Source organism: Leptonychotes weddellii, chromosome 10, assembly GCF_054177405.1.
Source record: "Leptonychotes weddellii isolate Sample4059 chromosome 10, ASM5417740v2, whole genome shotgun sequence".
Lineage (NCBI taxonomy): Eukaryota > Metazoa > Chordata > Mammalia > Carnivora > Phocidae > Leptonychotes > Leptonychotes weddellii.
Genome location: NC_138378.1, coordinates 89,962,122 through 89,986,158, shown reverse-complemented (window position 1 = coordinate 89,986,158; position 24,037 = coordinate 89,962,122). Strand labels below are relative to the sequence as shown.

At 37.3% G+C, this 24,037-nt stretch overlaps 1 protein-coding gene across 5 annotated transcripts in view; it reads right to left on the bottom strand.

Moving 5' to 3' along the window:
- Positions 1-24,037, bottom strand: part of ANAPC1 (anaphase promoting complex subunit 1) — an 89,292-nt gene that overhangs the window by 3,459 nt on the left and 61,796 nt on the right. For all 5 annotated transcript variants that reach the window (XM_081796791.1, XM_081796788.1, XM_081796789.1 and 2 more), the window contains 12 exons: positions 21,253-21,329; positions 20,637-20,727; positions 20,494-20,547; positions 19,452-19,645; positions 14,686-14,772; positions 12,281-12,398; positions 11,295-11,372; positions 10,863-10,930; positions 9,294-9,432; positions 7,311-7,397; positions 6,000-6,095; positions 3,696-3,894 (listed from right to left, as the gene is read on the bottom strand). In XM_081796791.1, the coding sequence (XP_081652917.1) occupies positions 3,696-3,894; positions 6,000-6,095; positions 7,311-7,397; positions 9,294-9,432; positions 10,863-10,930; positions 11,295-11,372; positions 12,281-12,398; positions 14,686-14,772; positions 19,452-19,645; positions 20,494-20,547; positions 20,637-20,727; positions 21,253-21,329 (1,288 nt within the window). The remainder of the gene's footprint in view (positions 1-3,695; positions 3,895-5,999; positions 6,096-7,310; positions 7,398-9,293; positions 9,433-10,862; positions 10,931-11,294; positions 11,373-12,280; positions 12,399-14,685; positions 14,773-19,451; positions 19,646-20,493; positions 20,548-20,636; positions 20,728-21,252; positions 21,330-24,037) is intronic.

Here is a 24,037-nt window from a genome sequence, read left to right as displayed (position 1 = left end):
AAAAAAAAAAAATTCAACATCCATTTATGATAAAAACACTCAACAAAGTGGATATAGAAGAAATGTACCTCAACATAACACAATAAAGGCCACACAGGACAAAGCCATAGTTAATATCATACTCAACTATGAATAGCTAACAGCTTTTCTTCTAAGACAAAGAACAAGACAAGGATGCCCACTCTTGCCACTTTAATTCAACATAGTAGTGCAAGTCCTAGCCAAATAGTTGGTATCAGCATAAATGCACATACATCAATGGAACAGAACAGAGAGCCCAGAAACTAACACAGACATGTAAGGTCAATTAATTTAGAACAAAGGAGTTAAGAATATACAATGGGGAAAGGATAGTCTCTTCAATAAATGGGGATGGGAAAATTGGACAGCCACATGAAGAATGAAACTGGACCATCTTACACTATATACAAAAATAACTCAAAATGGATTAACAACCTGTGAGACCTGAAACCATAAAACCCCGAGAAAAAAAACAAAGGCAAGTAAAGATCCTTGACATCATTCTTTGGTGTTGAATTTTTGGAATTGACTCCCAAAACAAAGGCAACAAAAGCAAAATTAAACAAGTTGGACTACGTAAAAAGCTTCTGCACAGCAAAGGAAACAATCAACAAAATGAAAAAGCAACCTACTAAATTAAAAAAAAATCTGCAAATCATATATTAAATAAGAGGTTAATACCCAAAATATATAAAAAAACTCAAACTCAACAGAAAAAAAGATCCAAGTAAAAAATGTGCAGGGGGGGGCGCCTGCGTGGCTCAGTTGGTTAAGCGACTGCCTTCGGCTCAGGTCATGATCCTGGAGTCCCTGGATCGAGTCCCGCATCGGGCTCCCTGCTTGGCAGGGAGCCTGCTTCTGCCTCTGACCCTCCCCCCTCTCATGTGCTCTCTCTCTCTCATTCTCTCTGTCTCAAATAAATAAATAAAATCTTTAAAAAAAAAAAAAAATGTGCAGGGGGGCGCCTGGGTGGCTCAGTCGTTAAGCAACTGCCTTCGGCTCAGGTCATGGTCCCAGGGTCCTAGGATCGAGTCCCATATCGGGCTCTCTGCTCCACGGGAAGCCTGCTTCTCCCTCTCCAACCCCCCCTTCCTTGTGTTCCCTCTCTCACTGTGTCTCTCTCTGTCAAATAAATAAATAAAATCTTTAAAAAAAAATGTGCAGGGAGTGCCTGGATAGCTCAGCTGGTTAAGCATCCAACCCTTGATTTTGGCTCAGGTCGTGACCTCAGGGTCAGGAGATCGAGCCCCATGTGGGGTTCCACACTCAGCAGGGAGTCTGCTTAAGAGTCTCTCTCTCTCTCCCTCTGCCCCTCCCCCTACTCGCATGCTCTCTCTCTCTAAAATAAATAAATCTTTTTAAAAAATGTGCAGGGAGGGGAACCTGGGTGGCTCAATCAGTTAAGCGTCTGCCTTCAGCTCAGGTCATGATCTCTGGGTCCTGGGATCGAGCCCCATATCGGGCTCCCTGCTCTACAGGGAGTCTGCTTCTCCCTCTGCCTGTTGCTCCCCCTGCTTGCGCTCTCTCTCTGTCAAATAATTAAATTAAAAAATCTTTTAAAAAAAATGTTCAGGGAATCCAAATAGACTTTTTTTTCAAGGAAAGCATAAAGATGTCCAACAGACTCATGAAAGATGTTCATTATCACCAATTATCAGAGAAATGCAAATCAAAACCACAATGAGATATCACCTCACACTTGTTAGAATGGCTATTATCAAAAAGGCAGGAAATAACAAGTATTGGAGAGAATGTGGAGGAAAGGGAACTGTCTTGCACTGTTGTTGGGAATGCAAACTGGTGCACATGCTAGGAAAAACAGTACAGAGGTTCCTCAAAAAATTAAAAATCGATCTACCATATAATCCAGCAATTTCACTGCTGGGTATTTATCCAAAGAAAACAAAAACACTAAATCAAAAAGATATTCAGTTAGTTGCAGCATTATTTACCACAGCCAAAATATGGAACAACTTAAGTGTTCATCAATGGATGAATGGATAAAGATATGGTATATATACACAATGGAATACTGTGCCATATAAACGAATGAAATCTTGCCATCTGCAATAACGTGGATGGGCCTTGAGGGTACTATGCTAAGTGAGATAAGTCAGACAGAGAAAGACAAATACCGTATGATTTCGTGTATATGTGGAACCTAAAATACAAAACTCATAGATACAAAGAACAGAGTGGTGGTTATCACAGGGGAAGGGGGCTAGAGGTAGATAAAAAGGGTGAAGGGAGTCAAATGTATGGTGATGGATGGTAACTGTAACTAGACTTACTATGGTGATCACTTTGCTGTATATACAAATATCAAATTATGATGATATACACATGAAACTAATATAATGCATTATATTAAAACCAATGCAAACTTGGAATCAATTTTACCTCAATTTAAAAGTGATGGTTCTTCACTAAAAAATAAATGCATATTTTTGGCAATCACAGCAGCAAGTCAAATTTGGTAGAGAGCAATGTTGTAAACTATCAAATGCCCTAAAGAGCAGTAAGAAAAAAAGTAATTCAGGGCACTATTATAGAGACTGCTGTAGTCACTGCCAAAGTTTCATTACTGATATGAAATGTACAAATCAGAGACTCTGCAAAGGTTTAAGGACATACTTCTTATCAACAGCAAAGGTCTGCCATAGGGCGATCAAATGCTGAACTGAATATAAACAAAATATCAAAACTTATGTAATAACTTGTATTTTTCCCAAAAAAATGAGAACAAAATTGAAATTTTTAAAAACATTTTAAAACTACACAATCTTTCAAATTCTAAGAGAAAATGATAGAACAATGTAGGTGTTAATCAAACACTAGAAGTCTGAAATTGCTGTTTTCCATGTATACCTCTCACAATCCAGTTTAATTTTTTTTTTCAGAAATTTATTCCCTAATATTACAGTATAGTTTTTACCTTAATCATATTCAAATGCAGGTTCTACTGACTACTAACAGCTTTAAAACATCAAGAATTATTACTACTGCTATTCCTAGGGTTAGTATTTACCCCAAACAGGTTGCTTTCAGGTATGTCTGAATGAACTGAAGAAAACAAAAGGAGCAAGAAGTTCACTAAAACTCAATTTCAGACATACATCAAACATCAGACAGGTTTCCAAAAATCAAAAGGCCCATCATTTGCTTCATGTGAGGCACAATTACTTCTACACTATTAGGAGTAACTTCACAATTCCCCTGCAATCACAAGTCTGTACTTCCAAGCCATAGTCACATGATGTCCCAGGTTCCCACTGACTCACAGAGCTGGTAAAACAAACATTCACCCTAAGCACATATCAAGTTTTCAGTGTACACAGGGCAGAGGTACAAAAACTGGGAAGAAAACAGCCGTTGACCTCAGGGGAAGGAAAGGAAAAATAAAATAAGATGAAAATAGAGAGGGAGACAACCATAAGAGATGCTTAACTCTAGGAAACATACTGAGGGTTGCTGGAGGGGAAGTGGGTGAGAGGATGGGGTAATTGGGTGATGGGCATCAAGGAGGGCACTTGATGTTATGAGCACTGGGTGTTATATATAACTGATGAATCACTAAATTCTACCCCTCAGACTAATAATACACTATATGTTAACTAAACTGAATTTAAAGAAATAAAAAAATAAAAAAGCACTGGGCACAATGCTATTATTACCTTGTAGCCACTGGTCCAGAGTATTATCAATAGTGCATTTTACAACAGGGAGGAACTCAGAGTTCATAAAGAGCCCACGCTTAGGGTGGTTCTGTAGCCGCTCCTGGTGGCTCCTGGAGCTGAAAAACTCTAACACCAACTTTATCTGCCAAAGTTCAGATGTCTCAGACATTTCTCTTCTTCCTAGTCTTCTCATAGCCTTGAAGAGACAAAAGGAACAGCAGTCCACTTAGTGAAAGGAAGAGTGAAATTGCTCTAATGGTCTCTTCCTCAGAGTTGTATAATAGAGGATTTTTAAAATATGGCTCATATATCAATAAAGAGCAGAGGGGAATCCATTCCATGTTTTGATGTAGTCAGCCATACAGAGGAACCCTCCACTAGGTGCAGATACATGTCCACTCTCTTCAATATGGTCCCCACATAAACAGCTTTTGGATAAAAGCAACAAATGCAAATGAGCTCATTCTTGGCTCAATGACTCTGAAAAATGAAGACCCACTAGGTCTACAGCCAGTCACCTCTGAGAAACCCAAGTGGAGTACAATGACATGGCCAGGGATCCCAGGGGTCAGAAGGCAAAACAATATTACTGATAATACTGCTCTTGGGACCCATCTGCAAAGTCACCATGGCTGCAACCAGCAGGGATGTCCTTTTGTAGACACCTGCTCATGACAGTGAAGGGATAAAGGTTCAGAGCATAAAAAGGGAACACTTTGAGCCAACAAAAGAAAAACAACTCATTACTTGGCTGCTATCTGGAGAAGCCCTGTGAGAAGCAATGTCAGTGTGGATATCACATAATCATACTTTCCAATTAAAACATGTGGATGGATATCAGACAATAATGCCATTCTGGGCCTATCTGGTTATATTAGAACTTGCCTTTTGATAAGAATATTACTTAACAAAATATGATTTTCAGGTTTTGAGGAATTCTCCCCTGCCTAAATGTCATTTTCCTACTTTTCAATAGAGATTATTTTGCCATTAGGAATTACTTCCTTTGGTTTTAGACACTGAGTCCCACATGCTTATCTGTGAACTCATCATGTCACACTCACTTAAAGAATTGTTTAAAACCACAGACCTGGAACTCATCCCAGAAATTCTGATTCAGGAGATGATACAGAATGGGATTTGAAGATCTGTATTTTTAAGATTCCTCATACAAATTTAAGCCAAGTTAAAAAACTACTGGCTTAGCTTAACTGCAATTTTGGGTCTGAAAGGTATGATACTACTAAAAAGTCATATTTTGTTTCTCAAATTCCTTGTATCAGTGAGAGCATATGATAATTGTCTTTCTCTGAAATAAGATGAAACCAGAGAGGAAGACAATCCATAAGAAACTCTTAATCTCAGGAAACAAGGCCGGATGATGGACATTGAAGAGGGTATGTGCTATGGTAAGCGCTGTGAATTGTGTAAGATTGACGAATCACAGACCTGTACCTGAAACAAATAATACATTATATGTTAATTAAAAAAAAAAGTCATATGTATTACTAATAACCTAAAGTGAATAAATTGGTCTGATCCTTTAGGGAAGCAGTTAAGCATCATTTTCTGCATTACCACTTTTAGGTTCTTTTAAAACAGCAATAACACAAGAGAAATTTAAAAATGAACTCAGAGGGGAAGGAGGTGGGGCGATGGGATAGCCCAGTGATGGGTATTAATGAGGGCACATGTTGTGATGAGCACTGGGTGTTATATGCAACTAATGAATCACTGAACACTACATCAAAAACTAATGATGTACTATACAGTGGCTAACTGAACGTAATAATAAATGATAAAACATAATAATAAAAAAAATGAACTCTAGCTTCCTAAATCACTATATACTAATATTATAACCTCTTGCAAACTTAATCACGGGCATAATCTCACATTACTGCCATCACTAGGGCACTGTTTGTTCACTCACTGCTCATTCGCATATCTTTTCCGTGAAGAGGCTTTGTCAGGAAGGAGGCAAGAGACCACTGGAGGATGCTAGGGGAGAAAGGGAGGGAACGTGCTCTTCCTCTGCTAGTCAAGGAAAGAGAAAAAAAGGGGAGAATGGGAACTCTAGAGTAAGACAGCCCACCAGGGGGCATTCCTGTCATTATAAGTTCTAAGCTTTTTTGTTATACATACAGCTTTCAAGTTTTATAAGGTTTCCTTTTCTGAATTTCTAAAAGCAAATGAGAAACCAAAAAGATGGACACACAGGGAACCTTACCTCACTGTTCAGTATGTTATTTAAAATACAGTAGAAATGTCATCAGAATTGGACTGTTTTTTGAACCATACCTGATCCATTGCTATGTATGCAGGCAACATCTCTGGGGTCTCCTGAGTAACACATTCATACAGTACTGAAGAAAACAGATCCAGAATTTCCTGTTTCTGTGGAAAATTAGAAACTTTTTGTAGCACATCAGTGTATATTCCAAAATCAATTCCACATTGTATAGCAACTACTACGGCCCATTCTTAAGCTCTACAGTCAATAATATATAAGGTAAAATAGGTATCTCTTTATGAAATCACAGTGAATGTAACACTAAACATCAATAAAATATAATAAAATTAAGTCCCAAGGGACAGTTATGGATATAAGTGCTGTGAGGAGAGGAAGGATCAGCTGGGGTAAAATGAGCAGACAGGACACCACAGAGATGTGCCTTGGGTTAGGCTGGCAAGAGCAAGATCCAGAAAGAAAACCCAGCATCTACAAAGATGCAGTACAAACACTGAGCAGAACAGGTATGGAGGAGACAGCACAACCAAATCCAGCTAGGCTTAAGGGCAGGCACGGACTTCATCAGAGACCTGCAGCCCTGAATGCATGCCCAGCCCTTACTAGCTGTGTGATCTTAGGCATGTGATATCTGAGTGGCAGTTTCCTCACCTGTAAACCTGGAATGATAAAGTACCTACCCTCAGAGTCGGAATCCAATAAGAAAATTAAATAAAATACTGAGCAAAATGTCTAAAAAATAGTCAAGATTCAGTAAGTTAAAGGGGTTACAATTGTCTCACTTAACCCTCAAAACAACAACATAAGGTAGGTTCTATCATAATCCTACTTCTAGAAACAAGGAAAATGCCTTTTGGAGAGCCTGATATTTTCCTGGAGCTACACACACTTATAGGCAACAGGCCATCAATCCCAGATATCAAATTCCTACATCCAAGCTTTGGATTAAATAAAAGATCTGCTGGGCACCCTTTGAATCCTGAAGAGAACAACAGTTTTATGACCAATAGAAAAAAAGTTATAAAATGCAGAGAAAACAATAAAATTATGTAAAAATAAGAGATAGTAAACACTGAAAATATCAATCAGTACAAGAATGCACATAAGAAAATATCACCTACTGAAATTAACATCTTAGAAATTTTAAGTTGTTTCTTCTATCAAGGTAGGGAGTTACTGAATTTAACAGTTTTAGACTATGAAAAATCTGCATTTGCCAAGCAAAAATCATCCAATGTACCCAAGGCACGTCATCAACCTCAAAGATAGGTATGGATATTACAGGGTTTTTTGGTGGTGTCCACAGATAAATGTAAGAACAAATTGTAGTCTGGCAGCTGAGCAAAATATATGATACATACCTGACCCATATTCACAGTTGGTTTGCAGAAATATTCAGCAAATGACAGAAGTGCTGGATCAGAAGTGAATGCTGAAATTGTTTCTGGCTAAAAAAATAAACAACAGCAACAAATATAAGTGAGATATTAGAAGTTATTTTCCTTACTGCTCAAATTGTAGTATATGCAGTTTTAAGAACTCTACCTCACTGTTTTCACACAATGTTCCCATAAAGCCCAAGGCTGTACAAACTTGCTAGAGCTTCACCAACCTGTTCTGCTGAGAAGTTACAGGACGCTTTTTAGCACAAGCCAAACATGAGCTACTGATTTATCAAAAGGCCAATAATAAATAGGTCTTGCTTACACAACTTGCCCCCAAAAGGCTTTCACCTCTCCCTCATTAACTAACTGAAAAACAATTAAGAAACTAGAACTGCTACTGAAAAGGTAAGAAAAAAAGACTACCATTCAAATAAGCCACTCACTAAAAGGTAAATACTGTATGATTCCACTTATATGAGGATCCTAGAATAATCAAATTCAGAAACAGAAAGCAGAATGGTGGGCACCTGGGGCTCTGAGGAAGTAGGAACAGGAGTTGCTGTTGAATGGGTACAGAGGTTCAGTTTTGTTAAGATCAAAGAGTCCTACAGATGGATGGTGATGATGATTGCACAATATAAATGGACTTAATGTCACTGAACCATACACTTAAAAAGGGTTACAACAGCAAATTTTGTGTGTATTTTACCGCAATAAAAAAAATTGGGGAAAAAAAAGATTAACACTCACGGTTCGAGAAAATGGAACATGGAATATATGGAATACAAAAGTATTACCATTTTCCATTGAGGTTTATATTTTACTTCTGAATTCCCTTGAAGCAGGAAACTGAGATGTCTTAATCTTTATGTAATTTCCCAATTCAAAATCAAGTATAAACTTCTCTATTTTCTTTACAAATTAGATTAGGGTCTTTGAGATGGGCTCTAATTTATACAAGCAATGGTGCTTAAGTTAAACCGTACCCAAAAGTCCTTCAAAACTATTTCACAGACATCCTATCAAATACTGCCAAACAAAATTTACTGATGTCAACTACATCTATTTAAACCCTGGGAACTAATATAAAGGCTCAGTCATAAGTAATTGGTCCAAAATGAAATGTGAGTTAAATTAAAATAAATGCTATCTCCTTATGTGGAAAAACAAAAGGTGCTAATTCAGTCCGCTGGCCACCACTTAGCCAGTCCACTGGCCACATTTTTGCCTCTACCACACCCTCTAGAGGTCCTGACCACTTTACACTGCCACTCAATGTATCTTCAGCAGAAGCACCGTTGCACATGGAATTCCTGAAAACTGTACTTAAACTGAGAAATTTTAATGTTAGTTTATGGAACATATTTCTAGTGTGGGAAACTTATTTGAGTTCTAAAGTGTAGAGTAAAATATGTACTGACCGCGATAGAAATGAGATGGTTTCATTACACTCTTACTTTAAGTACTTTTTCATTCAAAATACTCTTGAATTAGCAGTCAAGTACTATGAGGATAATAAACTGATAAAATAAATCTGTCATCATTTTATCCTCACCAAGATTTAACCAACAAATGGAGGGTTTAAAAAAGAAACTAATTAGTGCTACCTTGTAAAAATCTTCTATTTCTGCCATGAATTAAGCAAATTTTAACAGATTTGAAGATTAATAAGTAAAATTATTAAACTAAATGTTTTTACAATGTTAAGATATATTGTCCCTACTGCTAAATGTAAGTCATCCTTAGAGTTCTGGCAGATGGCCCGTATTTTATTATAGTTGCTACATAAAACAGGAAACAGATCCAAGGTTATGCAGTCTTTATAATTTGCAGTGATGAGAGAGCAGATTCACCTAAATGGTACCATAAATGTTATCACAGAAGTACATGCTTTGGATGGGCTAGTGGGATTTGTAATTATTCCATCTCATCCTTCAGTTTTTAACCAATCAATACTACCTTGAAAGCCCGAGCTTCAGAGTTCCTGTTGGCCACAGTCTGGGCCAACAAACTTTGCCACCCCATTGGATCTTCCTTATAGGAGAGCTGACCTGCTCTGAGCTTAACATACAGAACTCCATCCTTAGAAAGGATTGATCTGAAAAAAAAAACAAGAATGAATTTTATGTGAGGTGTTATTTGTAGTTCTCGGCTGGAAACATAGTGTCTCCCAACACCTTGTTCACATGAGATGAAGTCTTTATCATTTTCCAGTAGGGTATATGATTATTTACTGTGTCTAAAATTAAATCAGTCCCTATGAGAAAGCCAAAATAAAGTTCTACTTTTCTTTGGTGTCTAGGTTCACAGAACTTAGTTAAGTAAAAAGGTGCTCTACCTGTTCAAGTGTGTGCTTCAAAGGCTTTTATCTAACACTTTTTCATATTCCTTTTATCCTCTATCTACTGGAGGTACTAAATATCTATTGATTGGTTTGCAGCAGAAAAAAAATGCTGCAAATAACAATATAGAAAACAGCTATCATATAGATAGTTTAAGGGAAATATAAATTGGGACCAAACTATAAAAATTCTTATGTGCTTGTTAAACTTTCTAGAAATTTAAAGACTTAATTTACACACTACTTAAGGTATAAAATTAAGACTCTGTTCAAGAATTACTTATATATGACTATTTCCACCCAAAAGCAATCTATCATAATCTTAATTTTATGAGAACAATTTGACAAAACAATAATAAAAAGATACAAAGATGTGGTCTGATAAACATCATTTGTTATAAAGTTCCCTTTGTAGACGGACATACACGCCAGCCTTATTCCCCCCTTTTTTAAAGATTTTGTTCATTTATTTGACACACACACACACACACACACACACACAGCACAAGCAGGGGAAGCAGCAGGCAGAGGGAGAGAGAGAGAGAAGCAGGCTTCCCGCTGAGCAGGGAGCCCAACGCGGAGCCTGACCCCAGGACCCTGAGATCATGACCTGAGCTGAAGGCAGACACTTAACCAACTGAGCCACCCAGGCTCCCCCCAGCCTTACTTTCTTACACTGATTTTCATTACTGCTCCAACAGATAATTCCATTACTGTACCAACTCAGGTCACTACAAGTTTTTCAATGAATAAATATAACTATTAGGGTTTGTCTTCTAAACTAAAACTCAGGCACCTGGGTGGCTCAGTTAGTTAAGCATCTGCCTTCGGCTCGAGTAGTGATCCCAGGGTCCTGTGATCGAGCCCCACATCGGGCTCCTTCCTCAGCGGGGAGCCTGCTTCTCCTTCTGCCTGCCGCTCCCCCTGCTTATGCTTGCTCTCTCCCCACTCCCACCCCATGTCAAATAAATAAATAAAATATTTAAAAAAAAAAAACAACTAAAACTCATTTTCTAATACAAACTCTGTTTCAAAGTTACAGACCACTTTATTCAATATATACTCTACTGTCCTGTATGAGATCAAAGGATGACAAGGAAACATTCTAGATAATAATCCGCAATTTCTACCTTCCCATATACTTCTATTCACTTCACAGATACATCTAAGAAATTCAGTATACTTACTTCAAGTGTTGTGTTCCCTTGCTTAAATCTATGAGCAGTTCCCAGTATCGTGGGCCTTTTACTTTAATCTGCCAAGATAAATGTGAACACAGTCGACCGAATGCTAAAAAAGTGCTAGTTTGACAAAATGAAACCCACGTTTCTCAGAGGAAATAAAAATAAATAGGCTGGAAAGAAACACTGAAAAGTTAACAAGCTTCATTTCTACATAAAAATGTACATGAATCAAGTTCTACAGCCATCCAACCTCTCAGTAAAGATCGGCAAGTACAGACCTTCTCTGTTCCTCATGACAATTCCTCCTGGGGCTGCTTTCCTATTTCCTATAGAACACTGAGAAAGCATAGGCTTTTACTTGGCTACCTTTGATGCTATACTATCCTGGCTGAATTAACCTCTTGCACAGATCTCCCTAAATCACATCCCACTTACCTGCTTTAACAGGTGGAGTTCTGGAAGAAGGGTAGGAGCCATCAATTCTTCTTTGGTTTGTTCATACCACTGAGTACCCTTTACAAACGTAAAAGAACAGCCACAATTCACTATGTAGTTAGGGGAAGCTACAAAGAAGAAATACCTCCACTCTGTACTTCTTCTCTCTCCCCACAGTTTCTACACAGATGGTCAAATGGCATTAAATGCTCTCTGGTATCCAGTCTTAAGAGCAAAGTCTACAATCCTTTGCAGGGCCTGCATCCTCTTATACCACCTCACACGCTAGCAGTACATATCTGTACTTCTGAGGCCTCTAGGTTTTTGCACATATGGTCTTCTGGGAATGTGCCTCTGCTCAGCTGGCAAATCTCAGCCCAAACATTGTGTCTACCATGACAACTTCCCCAACCCTCAACAGCTGGAGGGGGCATTTCTCCTCAGTTCCCCTGCATTCTACACATACCCCCCCACTCTACTCTGACTGCACCCATGGCTGGCTACCCAATGGACAGGAGTCCTTAAGGAATACAATGATGTAATTTTTATACCCCAGAGCCTCTGCATAGTTTTGACGCACAGAGGGTACTTAATAATATTCTGAATGAAGGATACATGACTTATAATCTGTACATCTAAATCAAGGATCTCTCATCAAATACATGATCTTAAAGCACTCTGCACACAAATCTAGGAATAGTTTTAACTCAACTCATTCTTTAGAACACTTTAGTGAACAAGGACATTTTCAAACTATAGGCTCTAGGGACAAAAGAGCAGCTCATGACTTCTACAATATTACCCTCATAAACTACAAATGAGCCCAAATGGCCTGGCAGGATGTACAAGAACTTTAGAAGCTTCAATTTTTATAAGAGATTAATTCACTCTGTCATCTTTTAAAGGACATTTTTTAAATATTTTGACCTGCAAAGATGTATGAGTGGTAACAAAATTACAAATAAATGAGGGGAGGAAAGAATTACCTTATAGGTAACTTCTAAAAGGGCATAGCAGGGCATGTTTGTGTCCACATCCACAGGCACTAGAAGCCTTGGTTCTGCAGCCAGCACATACAGGTGCCGCAGAGCCTGGAGATGATACCTGTTCACAGAAAACACAGAGAGGAGGTAACAAGCAGGTGCCGACGGCGTGAGCTCCACAACCATGACAGAAGCTGGGGTTGCTATCTTCCCATGACAGCAATCCTGAAGGAAGATGATGAGATTCAACTAAAAACTGATGGAGAGTTTCTCTTTAAAAAATTATAGACACATGATCCTTGACTCAAGAATTCTTTACTTGCATTTTCACAGTTAAGAGGTTTTATAGATGAGGTAAAAATTATCTTAACATGAAAATATTTACTGATAAATTCAACACTTATAAAATCAGTTCTCAAATAATCCTTTAATGCCCCACACAGGCACCTTTTTACCTTCCAAGGGACTTATTTCTATTCTTTGTTTTTCTGACTTAAGGGTTGGTAGGGAGAAGGAAAGCTCTTCTACATATGCATCCCTGTACACAAATACACACACACACCTGGGATCTAAGGACACCGAAAACTAATGGGGGAGATTATGAAGTTTTTCTTTCTGTGTGTGTGCTTTTCTGGGTTTTTAAAAAAAAAAAAATTTTTTTAACTTTAAAATTTATATTTTAGCATTTAGACACAAAAAGTTTTTACATTTTAAGATGCCATAAAAGGATAAAATGAGACTTCAAATTTTTCTTTTTAAAGTTTAGTTACAGCAATAGCCTCCCTCTTCCCACCCAAACCTACCCTTTCCTATAAATTAATTAGAATTAAAAGCAGAGGGGGGCTCCTGCTGCTGAACTCTGGGTGCAAATAAGTGGGGCCTACTGAGAAGAGGACTCCTAAAATGACAAATGTGTCTAGAAGGCTGTGTTCCAAGGCCATTTTTGCTGGCTATAAGCAGGGTCTCCAGAACCAGAGGAGCACACAGCTCTCCTTAAAATTGAAAGTGTTTATGCTTGAAATGAAACTGAATTCTATCTAGGCAAGAGATATGCTTAGATGTACAAAGCAAAGAATGACACAGTGACTCCTGGTGGCAAACTGAACAAAACCAGAGTAATCTGAGAAAAAGTAACTGATGCTCATGGAAACAGTGGCATGGTTCATGCCAAATTCCAAAGCAACCTTCCTGCTAAAGCCACTGGCCACAGAATCTGTGTGATGTTGTACCCCTCAAGGATTTAACCTTACTGAAAAATAAATAAATAAATAAATAAAGGTGTAGATCTGTTCCTGTTTAAAAAAAAAAATTAAAAGCAATCACGGCCAGAAAAAAAAAAGATATTTATCAGTTACATAAAGGCTCTTGGTGCTCACCAAATTAGTTTGTTTAAAATAGCTAAATCAAATGATCCTCCCAGCAATATGAAAGTGTGGCTCTTTGTTGTACCCTAACCACTAATTACTGACTTTAACAACTCAAAATGTCTCTCCTAAACTGACAAGCAAGAGACCACTTGTAAGAGTTGCATTAATTTAAGAAGAATATGCTTGTGCTCCATCTATCATCAGAATTTGGATGTCAAATCAGGCCACTTTTATAAAGAGCTAACTTTCGTTTATTATTACTATTTTAAACTACATTACACTAGAGCGTGACAGCTTAGTTACTCTGTTACTGCTCCATCTCTTGATGCTTCTCTTGAGAGATGAGTTGAACACACTGGTCACCTCGGATGTCACGGGAACATAGAAGCTATTTTCTCCCCCTCCTCCACATGCAGTAGGAATCAGCTCTGCCTGAAACTACTGGGGAGACTGCAGTGCTGATGGTTGTTTGTGCTCTCAAATGCAGAACTTCTATACAATCACACCTTTCCTATGTGTTTGAGGTTCCAGGGCTCACTGCCACTTCTAAGTTGTCTCTGATTCTTGGCTGCATTTTGCTTTTCGTGTCCCTTCTATTTCATTTATATAAAACTTCTCAGCATTTATGTAAAAGAGGGAAAAAGGGAATTCATATAGACACTGCCACTAAATCAGATCAATTTCTCTCTTAGAATTAAACAATTATAGTATAAAACATATCATCTTGCTTCTGTTGGCTACTATCTTTTGTTTGATGAATTTTTCCCTAACGATAACCCTGTTTGGCCCACTTCTGGGTTCACAGCAGTTCTACTGATTAAAAAATGGTGGAAGACTGATCCTTCAGTTCATCAGATGTACAAAGTTCTCTTTTGGTCTAATACTTAGAGAGACATTTTAAAAGATTTAGTCAGGAAGATAACTTAGTCCAAAAAGAGAATAAACTAATTTGGAAATGAATCCATGGAACCAAATCATCATCAAATTACCCCTTGGAGACCTTACGAAAGATCACATTGAAGACAGAATCACTAGACTCACCGGTTGTCAGTGCTGTGAGCTGGGAAGTGCGGGTAAAGGGCACAGAGAAGAGCTGCAATTGAAGAGTTTGACGTACTCAAAGAGTACCTGTGAAACAAATGCAGGAGGTAAAGACGTTATTATACTATGCAAACTTCCAAGGCCTTCTTGAGAATCAGGAAATTGGAGAACTGTGGCAAGGGCCCACTGATGAAATGCCTTGATAGATACAAGTGTGTCAATGCTACCAACGTGTCACTTTTCAGTGAGTCTTTAAGCCACTTCAAGATCATCTACTAATGAAAGCAGAAGCAACATCTCATAGATACTAACTTCCAAAACCTGAATTAATAAACATGGTTTTTTAACCAAAAATATCACAGTAGTGAGGACCATGAATGCAATCCTAGAGATTACAGATACTGACAAAGTCATGTATGAAGGACACCACTTCTCCAGTTCTATACATACCTCCTTAGACAATAACAACCCTCACTTCTAAAAATACAGGGTTTGTAACTGGGTGTATCTCAAACTTTTTTGTTTCTGTAAAGCCTGAGCATTTCCTTAAAATGATGGACTAAATGAAAAAGGTATAAGTTATCATAAAAAGTTACAATGAATGTATAAACAACTATTCCTCCAAGTACAAATAGCTTTTTTTCTTATCAATGTGATAAACTTATTTTTATAAAAGCCACATACTCTTTCTTTTTTTTTAAGATTTTATTTATTTATTTGACAGAGAGAGACACAGTGAGAGAGGGAACACAAACAGGGGGAGTGGGGGAGGGAGAAGCAGACTCCCCGCCGAGCAGGGAGCCCGATGCGGGGCTCGATACTCTTAATAAAATCTTTTGAGATTTTCCTTATATTATTTTACTGTTGCTCAAACTCTGCATGGCAAACAAGCAGATTACTCTAAAGTTCTAACGTTTTTCTTACAAATATTTTGAAATAAAAATAGTACCAGACATCACATAAAACCACTGTTGCAGATAACCAGTACAGATATATATTTTATTATATACATTCACATGCACACACACACACACATATCCCCAAGTCTTTATCTATTTTAATAATTAAGGTATCAAGCAAGAACTTAGCATTTATCATATATACACATACTTAAGGAATTAGGAAGAAGAGATTTCAAAATTTATGTAAGGAAATACATCTATTTTCACATGTGCATAAAATAGGCCATTGTCTCTTTACCATTTCAACAAAACCAAAATCCAAAGATAAACGTTAGATATTGTTAGAAATTTTGGATTAAACATAGGATATGGTTATGCAATGAGAAATTTAAATGTTGTCACAGAGTACACATAACCATTTAAAGACCAGGAATCATTAGAAAAGCAGAGCAGAGTAGGAGAAAATCTACTCACTATGAAAGCAGAGGAAATACGGTCACAGTATAAAACAATGAAAAATAAGATTGAATAAGATTGAGTACACTGGAATTGAAATTTAAAAAAAAAGAGTACAAGAACAAGAGAGATGCAGGGGTTTATTTGGAAAGGAAAATAAGTTTTCAAAAATCATAAATAAGAAGAATTTTCATATTAAGATTTCCTTAACCATTCTTAATTCTAAACAATTAAAGAAAGAACAATTTGGGGCACCTGGATGGCTCAGTCATTAAGCGTCTACCTTCGGCTCAGGTCATGATCCCAGGGTCCTGGGATCAAGCCCCGCATCAGGCTCCCTGCTCTGCGGGAAGCCTGCTTCTCCCTCTCCCACTCCCCCTGCTTGTGTTCCCTCTCTCACTGTCTCTCTATCAAAATAAATAAAATACTGAATGAAAGAAAGAACAATTGTACAAAACCTGTTAAAAGAGAAAGCACACCTTTCTGATAATCCTTACTTTTTATACTTCTAGAAAGGTGAGCTCCAATATTTAATTCAGTCTTACAGAAGAGAGGAAAATAAAACTATATGACTTGTAGAAATTCTATCAGTTGACCAAGGTCACATAAACTAAAGTTAAATAAATGAAACAATACACCATATTCACAGATTGAAAGACTCAATATTATAACAGATTTCAATTCCTCCCAAACCAATATATAGACTCAATGCAATTCTCATCAGTATCTTATCAGGTCATTTAGTGTGGAAAATCATACACAAATTCCAATTTTTACACAAAAATTCAAGGAGCCAAGAACAGAAAAACACACTTTTGAAGAAGAAATCCCAGTTTGGAAGATTTATTCTACCTAACATCAAGACTTATTACAAAGCTACAATTATTAAGGCTGTGGTACTATGCAAGTATAGAAAACTAGACCAGCTGAACAGAATGGCCCAGAAATAAATGTACGTATATGGACACTTAATTTATACTAAAAATGGTATTGCAGAACAGTGGAGAAAAGATAAACTTTTCAATAATAGTGGGGCATCAATTATCAAAAAATCATACAGAAAAATCAGGTACAGATAGATTTTATATCTAAATGTGAATGGAAAAGCTAAAAAACTTGTAAAAAATAAAGAGAGTATCTTCATTTGGGGGCGGGGGGTAAGGAAATATTTCATCAGAAGGACAAAACGTACAAACCATAAAAGAAAAATGTTAATAACTTTGTTCATCAAAAGACACCATTAAGAGAGTTAAAAGGTGAACCACACAGCAGGACAAGGTAAGTACAACACGTAAGAGTGACAAAGGGTTCAGGATTATAATGATAAACCAATACAGAACGGTCAGAGACGAATAGAAACAGAGAGTAGAACAGATACTGTCAGAGGCTGGGAGAAGGGGGCAAGAAGGAGCTGTTGTTTAAAGGGGACAGAACTTCAATTCTGCAAGGTGAAAAATTCTGGCGATTGGTGAATACACTTACTACTACTGAACTGCACATTCAGAGATGATTAAGAAAATAAATTTTATGTTATGTGTATATTACCACAAATAAAATTTTTTTTTTAATTTTATTTATTTATTTGACAGAGAGAGACACAGCGAGAGAGGGAACACAAGCAGGGGGAGTGGGAGAGGGAGAAGCAGGCTTCCCACGGAGTGGGGAGCCCGATGCGGGGCTCGATCCCAGGACCCTGGGACCATGACCTGAGCTGAAGGCAGACGCTTAACGACTGAGCCACCCAGGTGCCCCCACAAATAAAATTTTTACATAAATAAGCCAATATGAAAATGGGTAGCAGGAGACTCAGACATCACAAAAGGAGATTCCCAGTTAGGCATTAAGGATATAAAAGGTGCTAAATATCATTATTCAGAGAAATGGAAACTAAAACCACAACTACTACCAGATGGCAAAATTAAAAAGACTAACAATAAAACAAGTGTTGAGAAGGATGGGGAGCAACTGGAACGGCATACAACACCGATGGGTATATTTGGAGCACCGACGGTATTATCTACAGAAGTTAAGCATACATACACACTCACAGATCCACACATAGATCTATATACAACAAAATCAAAGACATGCACAAGAATATTCATAACAGGGCGCCTGGGTGGCTCAGTCGTTAAGCGTCTGCCTTCGGCTCAGGTCATGATCCCAGGGTCCTGGGATCGAGTCCCACATCGGGCTCCCTGCTCGGCGGGAAGCCTGCTTCTCCCTCTCCCACTCCCCCTGCTTGTGTTCCTGCTCTCGCTATCTCTCTCTGTCAAATAAATAAATAAAATCTTTAAAAAAAAAAAAAAATTCATAACAGCCCCAAACTAGAAACAACACAGCCATCACAAGCAGAGTAGATCGATAACTGTGGTATAATCATACAATGGAATTCAACAGCAAGAAACAGGCATAGATCATTGCTACATGCCACACAGATGAATTTCAAATAATGTTGAGCTAAAGAAGTACAGCTGACCCCTGAACAATGTCAGGGTTAGAGGTACCAATCACCCTGCACAGTCAAAAGTCTATGAATAACTTATGACTTCCCCAAAGCTTAACTAATAGCCTACTGTTGACTGGAAGCCTTACCGGTAACATAAACAGTAGATAAACACATATTTTGTATGTTATATGTACTATATGGTGTACTCTTATAATAAAGTAAGCTATAGAAAAGAAAATACTAGGAAAATTAAGGAAGACAAAATATATTTAGAGGACTGTACTGTGTTTGACCAAAACAACAGTGTGTAAGTGGACCTACACAGTTCAAACCATGCTGGTCATGGGTCAACTGTAAGTATGAAATAATACACAGTGTATGATTCCATTTGAATTTCAAAAACAGGCAAAGCCAGTCCAAGGTGTTAGGAGACTAAATAGTGATTATCTTTGGGTAGAAGTGAAGTAACAGTTAACAGGAGAGGCATAGCAGGGCTAGAGACAGGTATTCTGAGTTCTTTTCTACATGGTAGTCTACAGGGAAGTCTTATAAAAAGATGAGGTGGTCAGGAATGACAGATGCTGGAACGAGAGCAAAGAAAGGGAAAACTAAGAAACTCTCAGGACTTGATGACCAATACTGTTCATAACCTTTATGAGAGAGTAGTTCAGTAGAAGGTCAAAGTCATTAAACAGTGGGGAACAAGAGGTGATGCACTGAAGAACTGAGTACCAACTCTTCTGCAAATATACAGCGAGGATGGTAACTCTACTAAGCAAGGCATAAACTGATGGCTAAACTTAAAAAAAAAAGCCCTTTTAAAGTGTAACAATGCTCCCCAATATGCTAATAGAGAGGCAGGATCAAAAATTTTCAAGTATCTTCAAAACCAAAATAAATCACTTATAGATCTTGTTCATGAGATCGTTTCATTAAACAGAAAATATATATTCATTTACCTTCCTCCTCCCAGAAAGAGAAGTCCAAGGGCCATGTGATGGGCTAAGTGGAAACCATAGTTCATTTCACCACCTGTTTTCATGTGTAAGAAGCGACAAAGCTGCAAAACCTTTAGGTTCCCCGAGCCAGCCATTACCATGGCAAGAGAGAGCAGCACCACACTCAGGCAGGTTTCTAGGTTGTAAGGACCTGTCTGGAAATGCAAAAAAGACGACATACTACAACTGCAGTATTAGACTATAAATACAACTTTAAAAAATCTGTAAAAACAAAAATTTTCTCTGATTATGATATTTAAGTTATGTAGAAAATTCAGAAAATAAATATCAAAAGGAAATAACAATTCCTTGGAATACTAACACCCAAAGAGAACTGCCATAAATATTTTGGCCTTTCCCTAAATCTTTTCCTGTATCTTATGAATTTTTTTTCAAATGAAATTGAGGTATTATTATACATGGTATTTTTAACTTTTTAAATCTATTATATATAAACAATCTTTACTCATAAAAACTCTTACACAAGTTTGATAGCTCCATTGTACAACAATGTCCAGATACCCAATAATCAAATGTACCTACTTTCAGACTTCTTGATTTTCCAGTTTTCTCATATTATACATAATGTTGCACAAATCTGTGTGGTTTTATCACGAAATAAAATCTTACAATCTCCTGTCATTAGAGCAGCAATGCCTCAAAAGGAATTGCATTTTTACTAAGCGCTAATTTTTTTTTTTAAAAAAGCAGTTACCAATAATCAGTCCTGAGACAGAGTGGCATAGGGTATGACAATCCATGAAGGATATGGTTTTTGCTATCACAAGAATTAGAGACCTGTACATCCTTCAAGGGTCAGCATACTTCCACCTAATTAATACCTCAGAACACAAAAACAAAGATGAGTCAAAACTTCAAATCTCCCATTCTAAATTCAAACAAACTGTAGAGATACTTAACAACACATAAGTAACTGAATTATCAGTGAATTTTCTTTAAGTTCAATTTTATTCCCAAGGAGAATGATCATAAAAAGACTTACTACAGAAGCATTAGGTGCAGACAAATAAGTCATAAAATCTTTTGCAAATTTATGCTGGAAAAACAAAAGAAAAAAGTCTGAGGTTAAAAGAAGCATATCAACACTTTAAAAAAGAGAACAGAGTAAACTAGTATCCTTCTTACCAAACAATTAAATGCTGATAAGTTTTCTGAGCCAGCAAATCGAAAACCCAGAGACAAACAGGCTCCTGCAATTATGTAGACATGTGCTTGCCTGAAAACAGATTACAAGAAATTTAAAACTGCCATTATTTTGCTTTAAAATTCATTATTACTATTTTCTGGGGGCAAAAATAATAAATATTCCTGTTCTCAAAACTAGTTTGTATTCTTCTGGGAATGCTCAACTGTGCCTCTATTCCATCAGCAGATTTCTTCAGCAGAAGGACCATGTAGCCCTACTGATAAAGTGTGCCTCTTGATTGCATGTTTCACACACAGCAAGAAGATAATTTTTTAAAATAACTGCCAAATTTTTTAATGAAAAGGATAAAAGAGGAATATGTACAAGTTAAATCTCTGACACTGTTTTTTGAGGGCAAGAGCTCTACACTTCAGAGACCTAAACAGAAAACAACGAAAAAATCAACTCTGTGAGCATCTGATAAGCAACAGTTAGAAACATGGGGGATTCAGAATTACTCAAATCAAGGACAGCACTTTTCCCACATAGTATATTTCTATTTATCCATGAGAGATGCTACGTTAGCTCATTTGATTTACATATTTCCTGACTTACGACAAAGTTTCCAAATTCAAATCCTCTGAGCAAGGCAATTCAATTTCACTGAGAGAGATACTATTTTCTCTTATAATCTGTCAAGAGAGAAAGCAAGAATACCTGGACATTAATATTCAAGTTACAAATATTAAATGATTTGAAAAATAACATACTGCTTTTGGGGCGCCTGGGTGGTTCAGTTGGTTAACCATCTGACTCTTGATTTCTGCTCAGGTCATGACCTCAGGGTTGTGATATCAAGCCCTGCACAGGGCTCCGCACTGCGCATAAAGCCTGCTTCAGATTCTCTCCCTCTCCCTCTGCCCTCCCCCCAGGACCCTTCACCAAAAAAAAAAAAAGAAAAGAAAAAGAACATACTGCTTTTTGTGGCCATAATTATATATAATAAGCCATTTTATTCAAAGATATATTTTAATCACACTGAATGCAATCTAATTTCAAACCTAAGATGGACCCAACAATGACTGAATAGGACTGAATGTGTATGAACTGGAGGACTGAAGTGTATTCTGAGTCAGTAACAGGGTGATATTATTTCATACCAGTGAACTGAAATGCAAAGATGACTACAGAATAGGGCTGGAGCAAGTATATGGGAAAGCAGTAGGGAGGGGGAAAAAAGCAACCGGAAAGAACTCTAATCAGAGTTCTTATTCATGAGATACTTCTTATTCATGAGATATTTTTAGCCTTACGCCTACCAGAGTAAGGTTAGTCACTAGATTAGTTACCCAAGCTAAACTAAACCATCAATATGTTAGGGGCGCCTGGGTGGCTCAGTTAGTCTGCCTGCGGCTCAGGTCACAATCCCAGGGTCCTGGGATCGAGCCCCACGTCGGGCTCTGCTCAGCAGGAAGCCTGCTTCTCCCTCTCCCACTCCCCCTGCTTGTGTTCCCTCTCTCACTGTCTCTGTCAAATAAATAAATAAAATCTTAAAAAAAATAAACAAACCATCAATATGTTAATCTATAACTACTGTTTAGAAACACATCGCTTTCCTTATAGTGTAAGTAGTAAATAAACTTTATCAAAATTAAATTTGATTTAAATTACCCAATTAAATCATTTAATTAAGTAACTTAAAATTAAATTTTAAAAATTCTTCTTATAATCTTTTAGAAGACTCTTTAGAAGAGTAATATTTCAGGATGCTTTCTATAATAAACCAATAAATATTCTAAACTCACTTATGACCCAATCTTCTTATGTACTGAAATCACCAAATCAAAAAACTTGAAATACCTTTTCTCTTTGATAATCTCAATGAGGTAAGCAATTATGCTGGCTGTGTAATACAGGCTGATAACTACTTCCATCCTTCTTCCTTCCCTACAGACTTTATTTTTAATTTTGAATGTTATTTACTCAGAAATTGAGTGACATTCTGAAAAACTGATATAACTCCAAAGTGAGTAATTTATATATACATAGATAACCTAATTATAACATTTATATAAAGTGTTTATTATAACATTATATAGGAATGGAATATTTCTATTTTGACAGCAGGCATTTATAAGCTCCTTTTATCTTCAAAACTGGAGCTTAAGGCCTAGGTTCAGCAGGGCCCACACTGGCTCTGTGACAACGAGCAATTTTCTTGACCGCTCTGTGTCTCGTCTGTAAAATGAGCACAGTAAATGCCTACCTTCTTGGTTCCCATGAGAGTTAGAAGACTCAATCTACTCAAGGCTCTTAAAATTAATGCCTGCTACATAGTAAGTCTTAAGTGTTAGCTGCTATCATCACCATCATCATTAATCTGTGTACTATAACACTATACTTGATCATAAACCATTAAAAAGCACCACTAAGAACCTGGGTTGTAAATAATTGGGGGAGGAGAGGGAGAACTCCTCCTCAATCTGGTCCTTGTCATCTTTCCTATGGTCTCCTAAAGTTTAAAAAAAAAAAAAATCAAAAATATAAGGAGTAATCAAAGGGAGAAATGTAATCCTTTAAGGGCAAGGTAAAACATCCAGGAAATGAACAAGGAAAGACCACCAAACTCCTCTGTCTTGTACGGGTACAACGCAAAACTCTTAAGATCTGAAGTCCTACTAGCTAGTTTTAGTTTTACCCCAGCTTTTAATAGCTGGGTGACTCTGGACCCCCAGTCTGCCTTCTTTCAATTAAGAGTACACTGTAACAGTGTAACAGTACCTCTAGCTACTAAGTGCTAGCTGCTAGGAAGGAAAGATGGAAAAGACACAGTAGCTGACTTTGAGGCGTTCAGTCTAATGGATGCACAGACACACTGGTAACAAACAATAGCACATTGTTCGCACCCATGCACTGAGGGCAATACTTGAACAAGTCACAGTACAGCACTGCCTAAGAGCATAACACAAGGTTGTACAGTAACACTTGTAATGAAGGAAAAAGTGCTACGAAGACGTTAGTTGTTGTTATTTTAGATGTGCCTTAAGTCCAAACAAACAAAAAAGCAGTTTACAAAGTGACCTTTTTAATACCTCTTTTAAAACTAGGTTGTACCCTACAACGGGCCTTGCTACAGAATCAATGAGATGAGTGGGTGAAAACTAGAAGTGGAGAGTGATAGGAAGTATCAATGAACAGAACTGTGAACTTGTTATATGTATTTGGGGATCCCTGATATAAACAAGGTCAAATTTAAAAATATTAAGTCTGAAGTAAAAGAAGTACCAGAAAGATAACTATAAATTAAAAGTCCAAGGACCACATGTCCACAAAAGTTAAAAAGAGATCTCTGACATGGATCTTCCCTTTCTGTTCTAGAATACAGTCATTTGTGTACATG